Source organism: Dendrobates tinctorius, unplaced genomic scaffold (assembly GCF_039654945.1).
Source record: "Dendrobates tinctorius isolate UK_male_01 unplaced genomic scaffold, ASM3965494v1 ptg000084l, whole genome shotgun sequence".
NCBI classification, from domain to species: Eukaryota; Metazoa; Chordata; class Amphibia; order Anura; family Dendrobatidae; genus Dendrobates; species Dendrobates tinctorius.
The window spans coordinates 45,701,623-45,715,042 of NW_027361752.1; the positions used below are offsets into that span (position 1 = coordinate 45,701,623).

The following is a 13,420-nucleotide window of genomic DNA, read 5'->3' on the forward strand; positions in this document are numbered from 1 at the left end:
GGATCATATTCCTCACCAATCGTTACACCGATGCCTCTACCTTGTGCCAGTCATTACACTGGCTACCCATCCACTCCAGAATTCAGTATAAACTTATTACCCTCACCCACAAAGCCCTCCATGGCTCAGCACCACCCTACATCTCCTCCCTTGTTTCAGTATACCACCCTACCCGCGCCCTCCGTTCTGCTGATGACCTGAGGTTAGTATCCTCAATAGTCAGAACCTCCCACTCCCGTCTCCAAGACTTTACACGTGCCGCGCCAATTCTTTGGAATGCACTTCCCAGGTCAATACGATTAGTCCCCAATCCCCACAATTTTAAGCGTGTCCTGAAAACGCATTTATTCAGACTGGCCTATCGCCTCAACACATTAACCTAACCTATCCCTGTGTGGCAGAGCCAAAAATTTTACCATAACCAGGTTCCCAGCATCATGTTCCCACATGCTTTATGCATCCATTAGCCCTCTGTGTCTGTACTGTTACACACTTAACATTATGGCTGGTCCATACAATCAGGGCAACTGTTACCACCCACCTTTCGTGTCTACCTCTTTCCTCATAGACTGTAAGCTTGCGAGCAGGGCCCTCACTCCTCTTGGTATTTGTTATAATCTACTGTATGTGATTATTGTTATGCTGTAATGTCTATTGTCTGTACAAATCCCCTCTGAAATGTAAAGTGCTGCGGAATATGTCGGCGCTATAAAAATAAAATTTATTATTATTATTATTATTACCTATAGAAGTGAATATAGCTATGACTGTGCATGCGCATTACTACACCCATAGAAGTGAATATAGCTATGACTGTACATGCGCATTACCACACCCAAAGAAGTGAATATAGCTATGACTGTGCATGCGCATTACCACACCCATAGAAGTGAATATAGCTATGACTGTGCATGCACATTACCACACCCAAAGAAGTGAATATAGTTATGACTGTGCATGCGCATTACCACACCCAAAGAAGTGAATATAGCTATGACTGTGCACGCGCATTACCACACCCAAAGTGAATATAGCTATGACTGTGCATGCGCATTACTACACCTATAGAAGTGAATATAGCTATGACTGTGCATGCACATTACCACACCCATAGAAGTGTATATAGTTATGACTATGCATGCACTTTACCACACCCATAGAAGTGAATATAGCTATGACTGTGCATGCGCATTACCACACCTATAGAAGTGAATATAGCTATGACTGTGCATGCGCATTACCACACCCATAGAAGTGTATATAGTTATGACTATGCATGCACTTTACCACACCCATAGAAGTGAATATAGCTATGACTGTGCATGCGCATTACCACACCCATAGAAGTGAATATAGCTATGACTGTGCATGCGCATTACAGCTCCCATAGAAGTGAATATAGCAATGACTGTATATGTGCACTACTGATCCCATATTAGGTAATATACGTGTGATTGCACATGTGCACTACTCCCACCATAGAAGAAAATATACCATAAACTTACGATCACGCATGTGCACTACTGCTCTCATAGAAGGCGATATAGCTATTTTAACGCATGTGCACTACTACTCCAATAAATATTAATATTGCTATGATTAATACAGCTATGATCACACAAGTGCACTACTGCTCCCATGGAAGTGAATATAGTTATGATCGCGCATGCACAGTATCATTCCCATAGAAATGAATCTAGTGATGATCGTGCATGCGCACTACTGATACCGCAGATTGAATACAACTATGATTGCGCATACACGTTACTGCTCCCATAGAAGTGAATAAAGTTATGATGGCGCAGGTGCACTATCACTCCATTCACATGGGACTTTGGAATTGGTAAGTTCCCACTACTCATTTATTAATGACCCTAATTTATGAGCTTGAGTATAGAGACACTAAAAAGACTGTCTCTCTGGAGGACCTAGAACATGTATTACAGGAACAACATATGCATTGGTGTAATGCTTGATTTATCCTGCGGGGGAGCTGTAGGAAAATTGAAAACATGCTGTGAGGTTCTTCTATAGATCATAGTTGATTGCTGGGGTCCAAGCAGCACGATAACCTGTTTATATCTAAACAAGTCACCGAGCGATGGATTGTAGATGTCCCAGTCATACACCTGCCTTACCTCCTCCGTGACCTGCAGTCACCGTGCCATTTTTTGTTGGGTAGGATTAGCGTCTAAATATAGAAGGAGGTAGACAATTGTTTGTTCTCAGAAATAGCAGATGTAGATTAGTCTGCTGAGCAACAAGTCATCCATTGTCTTCTTCGGCTGGATGGGTAAGGCTTTCGCGTTAGACATATATAAAAAAAAAATAGATGTATCTCGGAACTTGGCGCGTGGACAAGCGTTCCAATGGAAAAAGTTGCCAGTGCTAGCCTGTAGCGGGGTAATTCTGAGAAATCAATTAGCCATAACGTAAAGCTAAGATAAAAGTGAAAACATATCCCACAATGAACCATAAAAGTGTGTGTGTGTGGGGGGGGTGTTTGATTCATGGGGTCGTACGTTCAATACCCCCTCTGACCATCAGAAGAAAGGACCAAAGATCTACAGCAAGTGCTGAAGAGCCGGGGTCCTAAGGGTCTAATCTCCACCAATCAATTAATTATGGCTTACCTTCTGAAAAATCCCTTTAATTATCCCCCACTATGGAGGGATATGACCCCCCCATACTTAGGAGCGTGGCTCACCACTTAAATCCCCTATCAGTATGTCTTTGGAGTGTGGAAGGAAACCAGAGGAAACCCACGCAAACACGAGGAGAAAATACAAAGGTCCTGATTACAGATGTTGTCCTTGGTGGAGGTTTGAAGCCAAGACCCCAACAGTGCTGCTAACTACTGAGCCACCGTGCTGCCCCGATGCACATTAGACAGTCAGCCAATCCCACCGATGTCGATGGGTTTGGCCAACTTTAGCCTAATGTATATAGGGTCCTTAAGAGTGCCGGACCTGGACAATTTTGGTGAGACCGGGCAATCATCTATTCCTGTACCGACTTTTCCCCACTGTTGGGCAGAAAAAAAAGGGTCAATCTTAAATGAGTTCTGAATGGGGAGAGTGTCGTAGGTCGCTGACTGACTTCTAGTGTCAGGTTATCTCCTTCAAGAACAAAAGGATGGTACTAGCTGGATCCAAACGGGAGAATCGGGATGTCCTCCATGCACACGAAATGGTCGGCAAATCCGGTTGAAAGCTTTCAGTCGACTCATATCTAATGTTCATGGTTTGCTTTAGCTTTGATTGTTTTCATCTTCAAGCTGACTAATTTCCTGTGTAATCTCATAAGGATTTCTTGAGCCTAAACAAAAAAGGGCCTAAAACAAGTCTGTGCATCATGGAGAGGCAGTACACTGTATAGTAAATAGAAGAACCTTCCGTACGTGAAGCTTCATGGATCATTTGACCAAAAAGAAAGATGATTGCTGAACAACCTGGAGATTAAAAACCTTATCACCCCATAAACTTTAGAGTACTGTTTGGCTGACTGAAATCTAGCCCCCTGACTTCCCCTTGGGTCCCGGCTAAGTTCTCCTGTGTTCTCTATTAGAGAGACCCTCTGGCAGAGCCTTATCTACATGAGAACAAAAGGAACGACCATCGGAACTCCAACATGCCAAATCCTTCTCTTCCCTGACATTATCTGTCGGGGGGAGAGTCATATGGCCCCCATACACATTACCGATCCCACCAATATCTAATGCATATGGGGCTTTTAAGGATATACTAAGGATAAAGGGCTGTACAGAAAGAGAAAATCACTCTTAAAGGAAAACTCCAGACAAAACAGATCCTTTGTGTTATGCCATGAACTGACTACCTGGAGTGTTCCTTTAATATCGATACAGCACAAATAATAATAAAAAAATCACACTATATAAATATAATTCCATGTAGTAATTTTCTGTGAAATTATCTTACGTCTTGGTTCCCGAGGTCCGTCCACGGTGATTTTAATGGCTCGATGGTAGGTAGCCACTTGAGGAGGGTTGGTGAAGATCGTGATGGTAAGTGTGAAGCTTTTCCCTTTAAATAAAAAAAAATAAAATGGCCGATTACACAGATATAACAAAAATATACAATGATTAGAAGACAACTCCACCACTAGGGGGAGCATATTGAACAGACTGTATGAACTCAGCTCCCTCTAGTGGTGGCTGCAAGCGGACATAATTTTATTATTTAAATGGCCACCGATCGTTTGGATAACTTGACCTCATTTGATAATGTGATAAACAGACAATCTGGCAAACCACTTTACCTAAAAGTTATGTCGTCTTTCCCTAAAAATACTAAAAAGTGCCGGCCGCTTGGTGTCTTCCTTTCTGTATGATTTGCTGTCCACTGCCTGCCTGCTCTAGTATCAGAGACACAGAGACAAATTGCAGCAAATGGGTGCAGGTCTTTGTCTCTTTACAGGATGTGGGAAGTGGGTGCAGGTCTTTGTCTCTTTACAGGATGTGGGGCAGGTCTTAGTCTCTCTACAGGAAGTGGGTGCTGGTCTTTGTTGCACTACAGGAAGTGGGTGCGGGTCTTTGTCTCTACAGGAAGTGGGTGCAGGTCTTTGTCTCTCTACAGGAAGTGGGTGCAGGTCTTTGTCTCTACAGGAAGTGGGTGCTGGTCTTTGTCTCTCTACAGGAAGTGGGTGCTGGTCTTTGTCTCTCTACAGGAAGTGGGTGCTGGTCTTTGTCTCTACAGGAAGTGGGTGCTGGTCTTTGTCTCTCTACAGGAAGTGGGTGCAGGTCTTTGTCTCTCTACAGGAAGTGGGTGCGGGTCTTTGTCTCTCTACAGGAAGTGGGTGCAGGTCTTTGTCTCTACAGGAAGTGGGTGCTGGTCTTTGTCTCTCTACAGGAAGTGGGTGCAGGTCTTTGTCTCTCTACAGGAAGTGGGTGCTGGTCTTTGTCTCTCTACAGGAAGTGGGTGCAGGTCTTTGTCTCTCTACAGGAAGTGGGTGCTGGTCTTTGTCTCTACAGGAAGTGGGTGCTGGTCTTTGTCTCTACAGGAAGTGGGTGCTGGTCTTTGTCTCTCTACAGGAAGTGGGTGCTGGTCTTTGTCTCTCTACAGGAAGTGGGTGCGGGTCTTTGTCTCTCTACAGGAAGTGGGTGCTGGTCTTTGTCTCTACAGGAAGTGGGTGCTGGTCTTTGTCTCTCTACAGGAAGTGGGTGCAGGTCTTTGTCTCTACAGGAAGTGGGTGCAGGTCTTTGTCTCTACAGGACGTGGGTGCAGGTCTTTGTCTCTACAGGACGTGGGTGCAGGTCTTTGTCTCTACAGGAAGTGGGTGCTGGTCTTTGTCTCTACAGGAAGTGGGTGCAGGTCTTTGTCTCTACAGGAAGTGGGTACGGGTCTTTATCTCTCTACAGGAAGTGGGTGCAGGTCTTTGTCTCTACAGGAAGTGGGTGCTGGTCTTTGTCTCTCTACAGGAAGTGGGTGCTGGTCTTTGTCTCTCTACAGGAAGTGGGTGCTGGTCTTTGTCTCTCTACAGGAAGTGGGTGTGGGTCTTTGTCTCTCTACAGGAAGTGGGTGCTGGTCTTTGTCTCTACAGGAAGTGGGTACTGGTCTTTGTCTCTACAGGAAGTGGGTGCTGGTCTTTGTCTCTCTACAGGAAGTGGGTGTGGGTCTTTGTCTCTCTACAGGAAGTGGGTGCTGGTCTTTGTCTCTCTACAGGAAGTGGGTGCAGGTCTTTGTCTCTACAGGAAGTGGGTGCAGGTCTTTGTCTCTACAGGAAGTGGGTGCGGGTCTTTATCTCACTACAGGAAGTGTGGACGAGTCTTTGTCTCTCTACAGGAAGTGTATGGGGTCTTTGTCTCGCTATCAGAAATGGGGCTGGATCTTTGTCTCTCTACAGGAAGTGAGGGCGAGTCTATGTCTCTACAGAAATTGGGGGCTAATCTTTTTCTCTTTACAGAAGTGGGTATGGGTCTTTGTCTCCATACAGGAACAGGGGTATTTTTTTGTCTATTTACAGAAAGTGTGGGTGGATCTTTACCTCACTACATGAACAGGGGGAAGGTTCTTGTCTCTTTACAGGAAGTTAAGGCAGGTCTTTGAGTCTATAGGAAGAGGGGACGGGTCTTTGTCGCTGAAGCGGAAGTGGGGACAGATCCTTGTCTCCACAGGAAGTGGGAGCTGGTCTTTATTTCTCTACAGGATTGGGGGTCTTTGTCTCTAAAGGATGTAGGGGAGGGTCTTTGTCTCTTTGCTCCTAACCATCAAAATTCAAAGTAGACCACTGAACACTTCAAGGGGCAATGCATGCTAGCAAGTGAGATAAAGAAAGTTCTAGCATCTATTGTGCTGGCAGAATGCTGATTCAAAATAACTAAAATTCTGTGCCTAAAAATGACTTTACATAGTCTCTTGTACTGTAGTTTATATACAAGTGTGTGTTTAACTTGTGACTGAACTTTGGCCAGGTGCAGATTATTTGGGCGCACCTACATAAGTAATTCTAGATTAATGATGCCCTGCACTAATTATGCACACACTCGGGCTGGTTAGATCACCAGGATTGCCGTTATAAGATTGCAAACATTACATTAGCAAGAAGCTGGCCTGCGGAGGAATATAATCCAATAAGAGCCGCAATGTCTGATCAAAGGTAACACAGCTGACTGTTGCTGGATCGTCGTGGTAAGTGACAAAAAATGTAAAGGGTATGTATAATTTTGCCACCAATATTATTTTTTTACAATATTAAGTCAAATAACTTTGGAAATATTCAGACTGCACAGCGTTTCTTATTCTCTAGGCAGCAAAATAACCATGGAGACACATAGCTCTACACTGGAGCTGTATACACAAAACGGTAGAACGGTAGCACTGTCTGTAGCAAGAATGGACAGAGGGAGTGGAGGGAGCCACGTCTGCAGGATCGTACGTCACACACAGTGCAGTAAAGTAACGATGCAGGTACATAGTTCTGCATTGGAGCTGTATACCCAAAACGATAGAATACTTTTTGCAATGGTTGTGCAGGATCAGACTACACAAAGGGTTTCTGATTTGATGTAACCATGGAGATGCATATGTCTGCACGGAGGCTGTGTACACAAAACGATAGACGAAAACTATTTGTATGTGACCAGTGTCAGAGATGCCCGGTGATATCTGCCGGGACTGGCGAGAAAAACGTAGAAGAAAAGCGTCTGGCGCCCCTCCTCTGTGGCAGCTCGCCAATGCAATCATTAAATAAAGCTTATTTAGAAAATGCCCAATATCTGTGCGAATCCTAAATATTGACATTATATCCGTGTTTGTAGAAAGGGGTGTAAAGACTTTAGCACCAAACTGCTCCCATTTCCCATGAAGAGCAAACAATTGACCATACAGAAGTGAAGGGACTGGGTCCAGCATTCCAGAGAAATGATAATAAAACACCTTCAGATAATAGATATATAACACCCGGCATGTTAGAATCATTAAAGGGGCGGCCCCAATTATAATCCTGAGACTAAGAAATACCGCCAGCTGCAAATTCTCCCCATAGCGGCCACTACAGGGAAAATGAAGTATTACAAGGCGGATATTCACATTCAGACCTGGAACTGATGGATGGGGGGCAAGTGGCGGTAATAGATCACCTCCCGGCTATTAGAGGGCTCAATACGTCCCAAAAATGCCTCAAATTCCTAACATGTTTAAAGGGGTTGTCCGAGAAAAGGCCCCCAAGGAGCGGGCAGACAACTGGAGCGGTGCGTCATTACACTGTCTTCTGATGAGTCTCTTGTCCGCTGCAGCCAATCACAGGTTGCAGCATTTCGGAGACAACTCCAAACAAGGAGCTGGATCCAGTGTGTTGAGTTTTATAGATCCAGGCCACTAAGGAACTTTTTTTTGAGCGGACATCCCCTTTATCTCCAATCCCCAGTGTCCTGATAGTACACAGTAAAGCTGAAGAGTCCACAGAGATGTATAACTTTCCATTACAGCTGTAGCAAACCCTCAGCTGTGTGAGATCTTAGGGCTTCAGCTTCCAGATTTAGGCAAGAAAGTCACTGACAACAAGCAAAGGCCTGGAAAAAAAATAAGAAGCTCAAATTCTAATATCAGGTGGTAGATCTTTTCATTATGTCATGATTAATGGGGTATTCCTCATCTCATTAGAATAGATTTAAACATTATAAAAGGTGGTGGGTCTGACCACAGGTACCAATGATGCTGAAAAAAGAGGGGCAACGGGCCCATTCTGTATCAGGGCTGATTTATAGGTAGAGAAGGGGGCTGGCTACAGAGTGGTAAGCCATCACCCTTCCCATCAACATCAGGGCTGATTTATAAGATTTATAAGTAGAGAAGGGGGTGGTATCAGAGCAGTCAGCCATCCCCCTTCCCACCAGTATCAGGGCTGATTTATATGCAACGAAAGGGGTTGGCTACAGAGCAATCAGCTATTCCCCTTCTCTCCATTATCAGGGCTGATGCATATGCAGAGAAGGGGGCTGGCTACAGAGCAATCAGCTATTCCCCTTCTCTCCATTATCAGGGCTGATGTACTGTATATGCAGAGAAGGGGGTGGTATCAGAGCAATCAGCCATCCCCTTCTCACTAGTATCAGGGCTGATGTATATGCAATGAAGGGGGCTGGCTACAGAGCAATCAGCTATCCCCTTCCCGCCAGTATCAGGGCTGATGTATATGCAGAGAAGGGGGCTGGCTACAGAGCAATCAGATATCGCCCTTCCCATCAGTTTCAGGGTTGATTTATAGGTAGAGAAGGGGCTGACTACAGAGCAATCAGCCATCCCCCTTCTCGCCATTATCAGGGCTGATTTATATGCAACAAAGGGGGCTGGCTACAGAGCAATCAGCCATCCCCCTTCCCATCAGTTTCAGGGTTGATTTATAGGTAGAGAAGGGGGCTGACTACAGAGCAATCAGCCATCCCCCTTCTCGCCATTATCAGGACTGATTAATATACAACGAAGGGGGCTGGCTACAGAGCAATCAGCCATCCCCCTTCCCATCAGTACGGCCACTGATATCTCACCTTTCTTCTATAAAGTATATTAGTTTGATCATTTAGGATTTTATCTACATGTCATCTTCTTATTTTACGCTGGACATCCCCTTTAAGAGACTGCAGAGAGAATTAAAACAGTTTTACGCAATAACAGATCTGAATGTGTCAAACCTGTCTGACCGGGGACGCTCTGGTCATGATGAATAAGTGCAGATGTGAAGGTTCTTATGGTGTCATTCCTTAGAAGTGAAAAGGATTTTTAATGTCATCAGTGTTAAAAAAAAAAAAAAGATTTATAATAGGACCGGCTATTTTTATCCAGATACAAAGAAAACCTGGGTGTGGAGACAACAACAGCGGCGAAAGCGGAATTTTAGTGCGACAATATTTCCATTTAAAAGAACACTCCGGGTCAAACACTGATACCTTCTGTTCTTCCTCCTGCAGGGGGCGGAGTACGATTTCCCATTTACGGTGTTTTTTGAGCGTTATTTGCAGACTCCGCCTCTGGCTCCACACTAAATAAAATAGAAGATTCCTTTAAGGTTCTGATTTCCCGACTGAGTCCTAAACCTAAGTAGTAACACTGGGTCTATGTGTACATTGATATTTTGGAGCAGGAATTGAGAAGAAACTGTGCAGAAAGTCAAGAATTTTCAGAAGTTTTAAAGGTTTGAAGAGGATGTAGAGAGTTTCCATTCATTTTTTGTTCCAAAAACTCTTTAAAAAACTCTGTGTGGATATACCCTTAAAGGGACTAAACACTAACAGGCATGTAGTTGCTAATTACCTGCCTGTTGTGCCCAGTGTTAATCTCCGCCAGCGATTCAGCGGCTTCTGCTGACGTCACGTCGACAGAGCAGTGGCTTTCTCTTCCGCTCTGCTCTGCTGACGGGCCGTGATTGCTGATGTCATGCTGATTGACAGCCTGCTCCGCCTTGTCTAACTGCAAGAAGGCGGCTGTCAATCAGCATGATGCCGCTAATCACACCCCGTCGACAGAGCAGAGCGGAAGAGGAAGAGCTGCTCTGTTACACGGAGAAGCTGAATCGCCGGCAGGAGCGGATGGTGACTGCTCCAAGTAGGCGCCGGGTAGAACAGGCAGGTAGAGAACAACTACCTGCCTGTTAGTTTGTAGACACATGGTAAAAAAAAAAAGTCATCGATAAAACCTTTAAAGAGGTTTTCTGCTTTAGAAAAGTAATAATTAAAGCTTGTGTTCTGCATCAATAGTAATAGGAGGTGTCCTTTATTTTGGACCTCTATCAATTTGGGTAGACAGCAGTTGAAAAGAGCGTCTCTCACTCTGGAGGACCCAACATGTCCCCACTTTACACAAGCAGTCTATTTATCACTGCGGCCACCATGCAATGCTTTATTTCACCTGCGGAGGTGCTACAAAAGAATCAAACACTTGTTGCCTTTTTCCACCGGTGATCACTATAGGTCTCAGCAGTTGAGACTTGATAGCATTTTCTGGGGGCAATTATTATTAAAAAAAAGGGGTTGAATTGAATGTGATCTGAGCTGCAGTACCCAAGAACGGCCACCACGCAGCGTGCGGCGCTGTGCAGCACACTGATATTGATCACAAGGACTAGGATGATCTTATAAGTTGAATTTTCTCGTCCAATAACGAGGCTTTGGACTGGTTAAAGGGGTTGTCCAGGACTGAAATATTGATGATTTATAACATATCCTATGGATCTGCCAGAATATTCTTTTCGGCGTGACATTATGTATAATCGGCCAGTGAACGTCCCTTTAAGGTCACATTTTTTCCAGCATGCCTTTAAATGCGTTTCATAGCCACTTTCTCCTATAAAGGCGCGTGCGCCCGCGGAGCCGTTCCCCATTATCCAAGCTCTTGCATCTTATAAGAGAAATCAGCCCTCGGCAATGACGCCAGGATTACAACGGAGAATTTTTGAAAGTTCTTTCTGACCTTGATTTGTGCGTTTCGCTTTAAATAAATAACGAGAGGATCAGTGGGTCGGATCTGTGTTTGTGTGCTGCTCACATCCACTGTACATTCCCTCCAGCGGATCCCCTTCAGCAGCGCAGCAATGACGTCTGCTGAAAAGTCTCTTTTTTTCGGTAAGGGCAATGACAAGTTTTTAATGTATAATATTAGTACCGTAGCTGAAAACCCCCCCAAAATGGAAAAAAAACCCTTTTATATGGAAATTAGGCAAACAGCCCACCCTTATCCTTCCCCTGGCATCCAGAGCATTTTTTTGTTTTGCCCCATTCAAATGAATAGCGAGAAAAAAAGCATAAAAAATACACGAATTTTACGCAGCATTTTTTTCTGCCGGAACACTGATGGAAAAATCTGCTGCAAATTCTAAGGCTATGTTCACACGTTGCGTTTTTGCAGCGTTTTATTTTGCAGCGTTTTTTAAATGCAAATTTTCTGTTGCATTTCACAGTACTAGCAAAGTCTATGAGATTTCGGAAATCTCATGCACGCGCTGCGTATTTTCCCCTTTCAGATTCCAATCTGCAGACGTCAGTTCGATTATCGTTTTTACAGCGCTTTTCACACATACTAATAAGTGGGGGCGGCACGGTGGCTCAGTGGTTAGCGCTGCAACCTTGCAGCGCTGGGGTCCTGGGCTCGAATCCCACCAAGGACAACATCTGCAAGGAGTTTGTATGTTCTCCCCATGTTTGCGTGGGTTTCCTCCGGGTACTCCGGTTTCCTCCCACATTCTAAAGACATACTAATAGGGAATTTAGATTTTGCGTGCAAAAACTGTAAAGCGCTGCGGAATATGTTAGCGCTATATAAAAATAAAGATTATTATTATAAGTGGGAAAAACGTATAAAAAATACACTCAAAAAAATGCATCAAAGCCGCGTGCATTTTATGGTACATTTTTCCTGCCAACTCATCAGTATGATGATTTTTCTGCTGCAAAAACTAAACTGCAGCAGAAACCTCCCCCCACTTCCATATGCCCCACCAACTGACTGAGCTGTAGTACCACATACAACCTGTGTACAGGTGTGGCGCTGTCCTTGAAGACCTGATTTTTTAGACCTGCGGCCAGGATTTTTCAGGGATTAGATAGCCTCCAGATCCCAGTGCAGAAAGTTGGGCTGGAAGAATTTTTTTTTTTTGAAGTTTGGAGCCAGCCAAGTATTCGGCACGTCTCTGCTATCCAGAATGGTAAATATTGTATTAGGGTGAATCCATTCTGTTCCTTCTCACATATTCACCTAAGTAGCTGGGGCAGAAATGTTCCACTTTCTATATAGTGCACGGTCAGGGAAAATCGCTGGATGCCATCGCTGCCCACAGCCATTACTTGCAGCGCGGACTTTCACTTTAGTACCCAGTGTGGCTAACCACGGAAAGATGTGGTTTTTATACCGAACTCCAAAAAAAAAGCAGAAATATCACAATTAACCACGGAAATGTGTTCAGAAGTCTGAGACGTACCGCAGCGTAAGGCGCTGTGCGGAGGGGGCGCACACATCCATTGTCTCCTCTGGACAATCCCTTTCCTGGTAGAAGGGTATTTAGGATAATAGACATGAAAATGACCTTAATAGATAAAAGACACGGGAGAGGACTATACGCCCAGGGAATGTAACAACAGAAAATGGCCGATTGTTTAAATCTATTCTTGAACAATGTTTGCAATTATTTTTTATATCGCAATCTGTGTTAAAAAAATAGAATTCTTACAGTTTTCACACTGATGACTGGGGTTATTTTAGACTTGTGCTTCCTGTTCTTTACAAAAGACTTTTCAAAAGTCTCTTTATCATCACAGGCAGGATTATAATGACTGGTTATATCTCTATATATAGTAAATAAACGTCATTCACAATAGGTGATATCTCAGCTCACCTCCTCCTCCTGTACAATGACTGATAACTCCTCTATATAAAGTAGATCACACAGGATCCACCATTCACAATAGGTAATGTCACAGCTCACCTTCTCCTCCTGTATAATGACTGATAACTCCTCTATATACAGTAAATAACACAGGATCCACCATTCACAATAGTTGATGTCACAGCTCACATCCTCCTCCTGTACAATGACTGATAACACCTCTATATACAGTAGATAACACAGGATCCACCATTCACAATATGTGATATCACAGCTCACCTTCTCCTCCTCCTGTACAATGACTGATAACACCCCTATATACAGTAAATAACACAGGAGCCACCATTCACAATAGGAGATGTCACAGCTCACCTCCTCCTCCTGTATAATTACTGATAACAGCTCTATATACAGTAGATTACACAGGATTCATCATTCACAATAGGTGATGTCACAGCTCATCTTCTCCTACTGTATAATGACTGATAACACATCTATATACAGTAGATAACAGGATTCACCATTCACAATAGGTGATGTCACAGCTCACCTTCTCCTACTGTATAATGACTGATAACACCTCTATATA

General features: G+C 44.0%; 1 protein-coding gene across 2 annotated transcripts in view; it reads right to left on the minus strand.

Annotated features, from left to right (window-relative positions):
* Positions 1 to 13,420, minus strand: part of RUNX1 (RUNX family transcription factor 1) — a 118,324-nt gene that overhangs the window by 74,749 nt on the left and 30,155 nt on the right. For both annotated transcript variants that reach the window (XM_073584634.1, XM_073584633.1), the window contains exon 3: positions 3,939 to 4,043. In XM_073584634.1, coding sequence (XP_073440735.1) covers positions 3,939 to 4,043 — 105 coding nt within the window. The remainder of the gene's footprint in view (positions 1 to 3,938; positions 4,044 to 13,420) is intronic.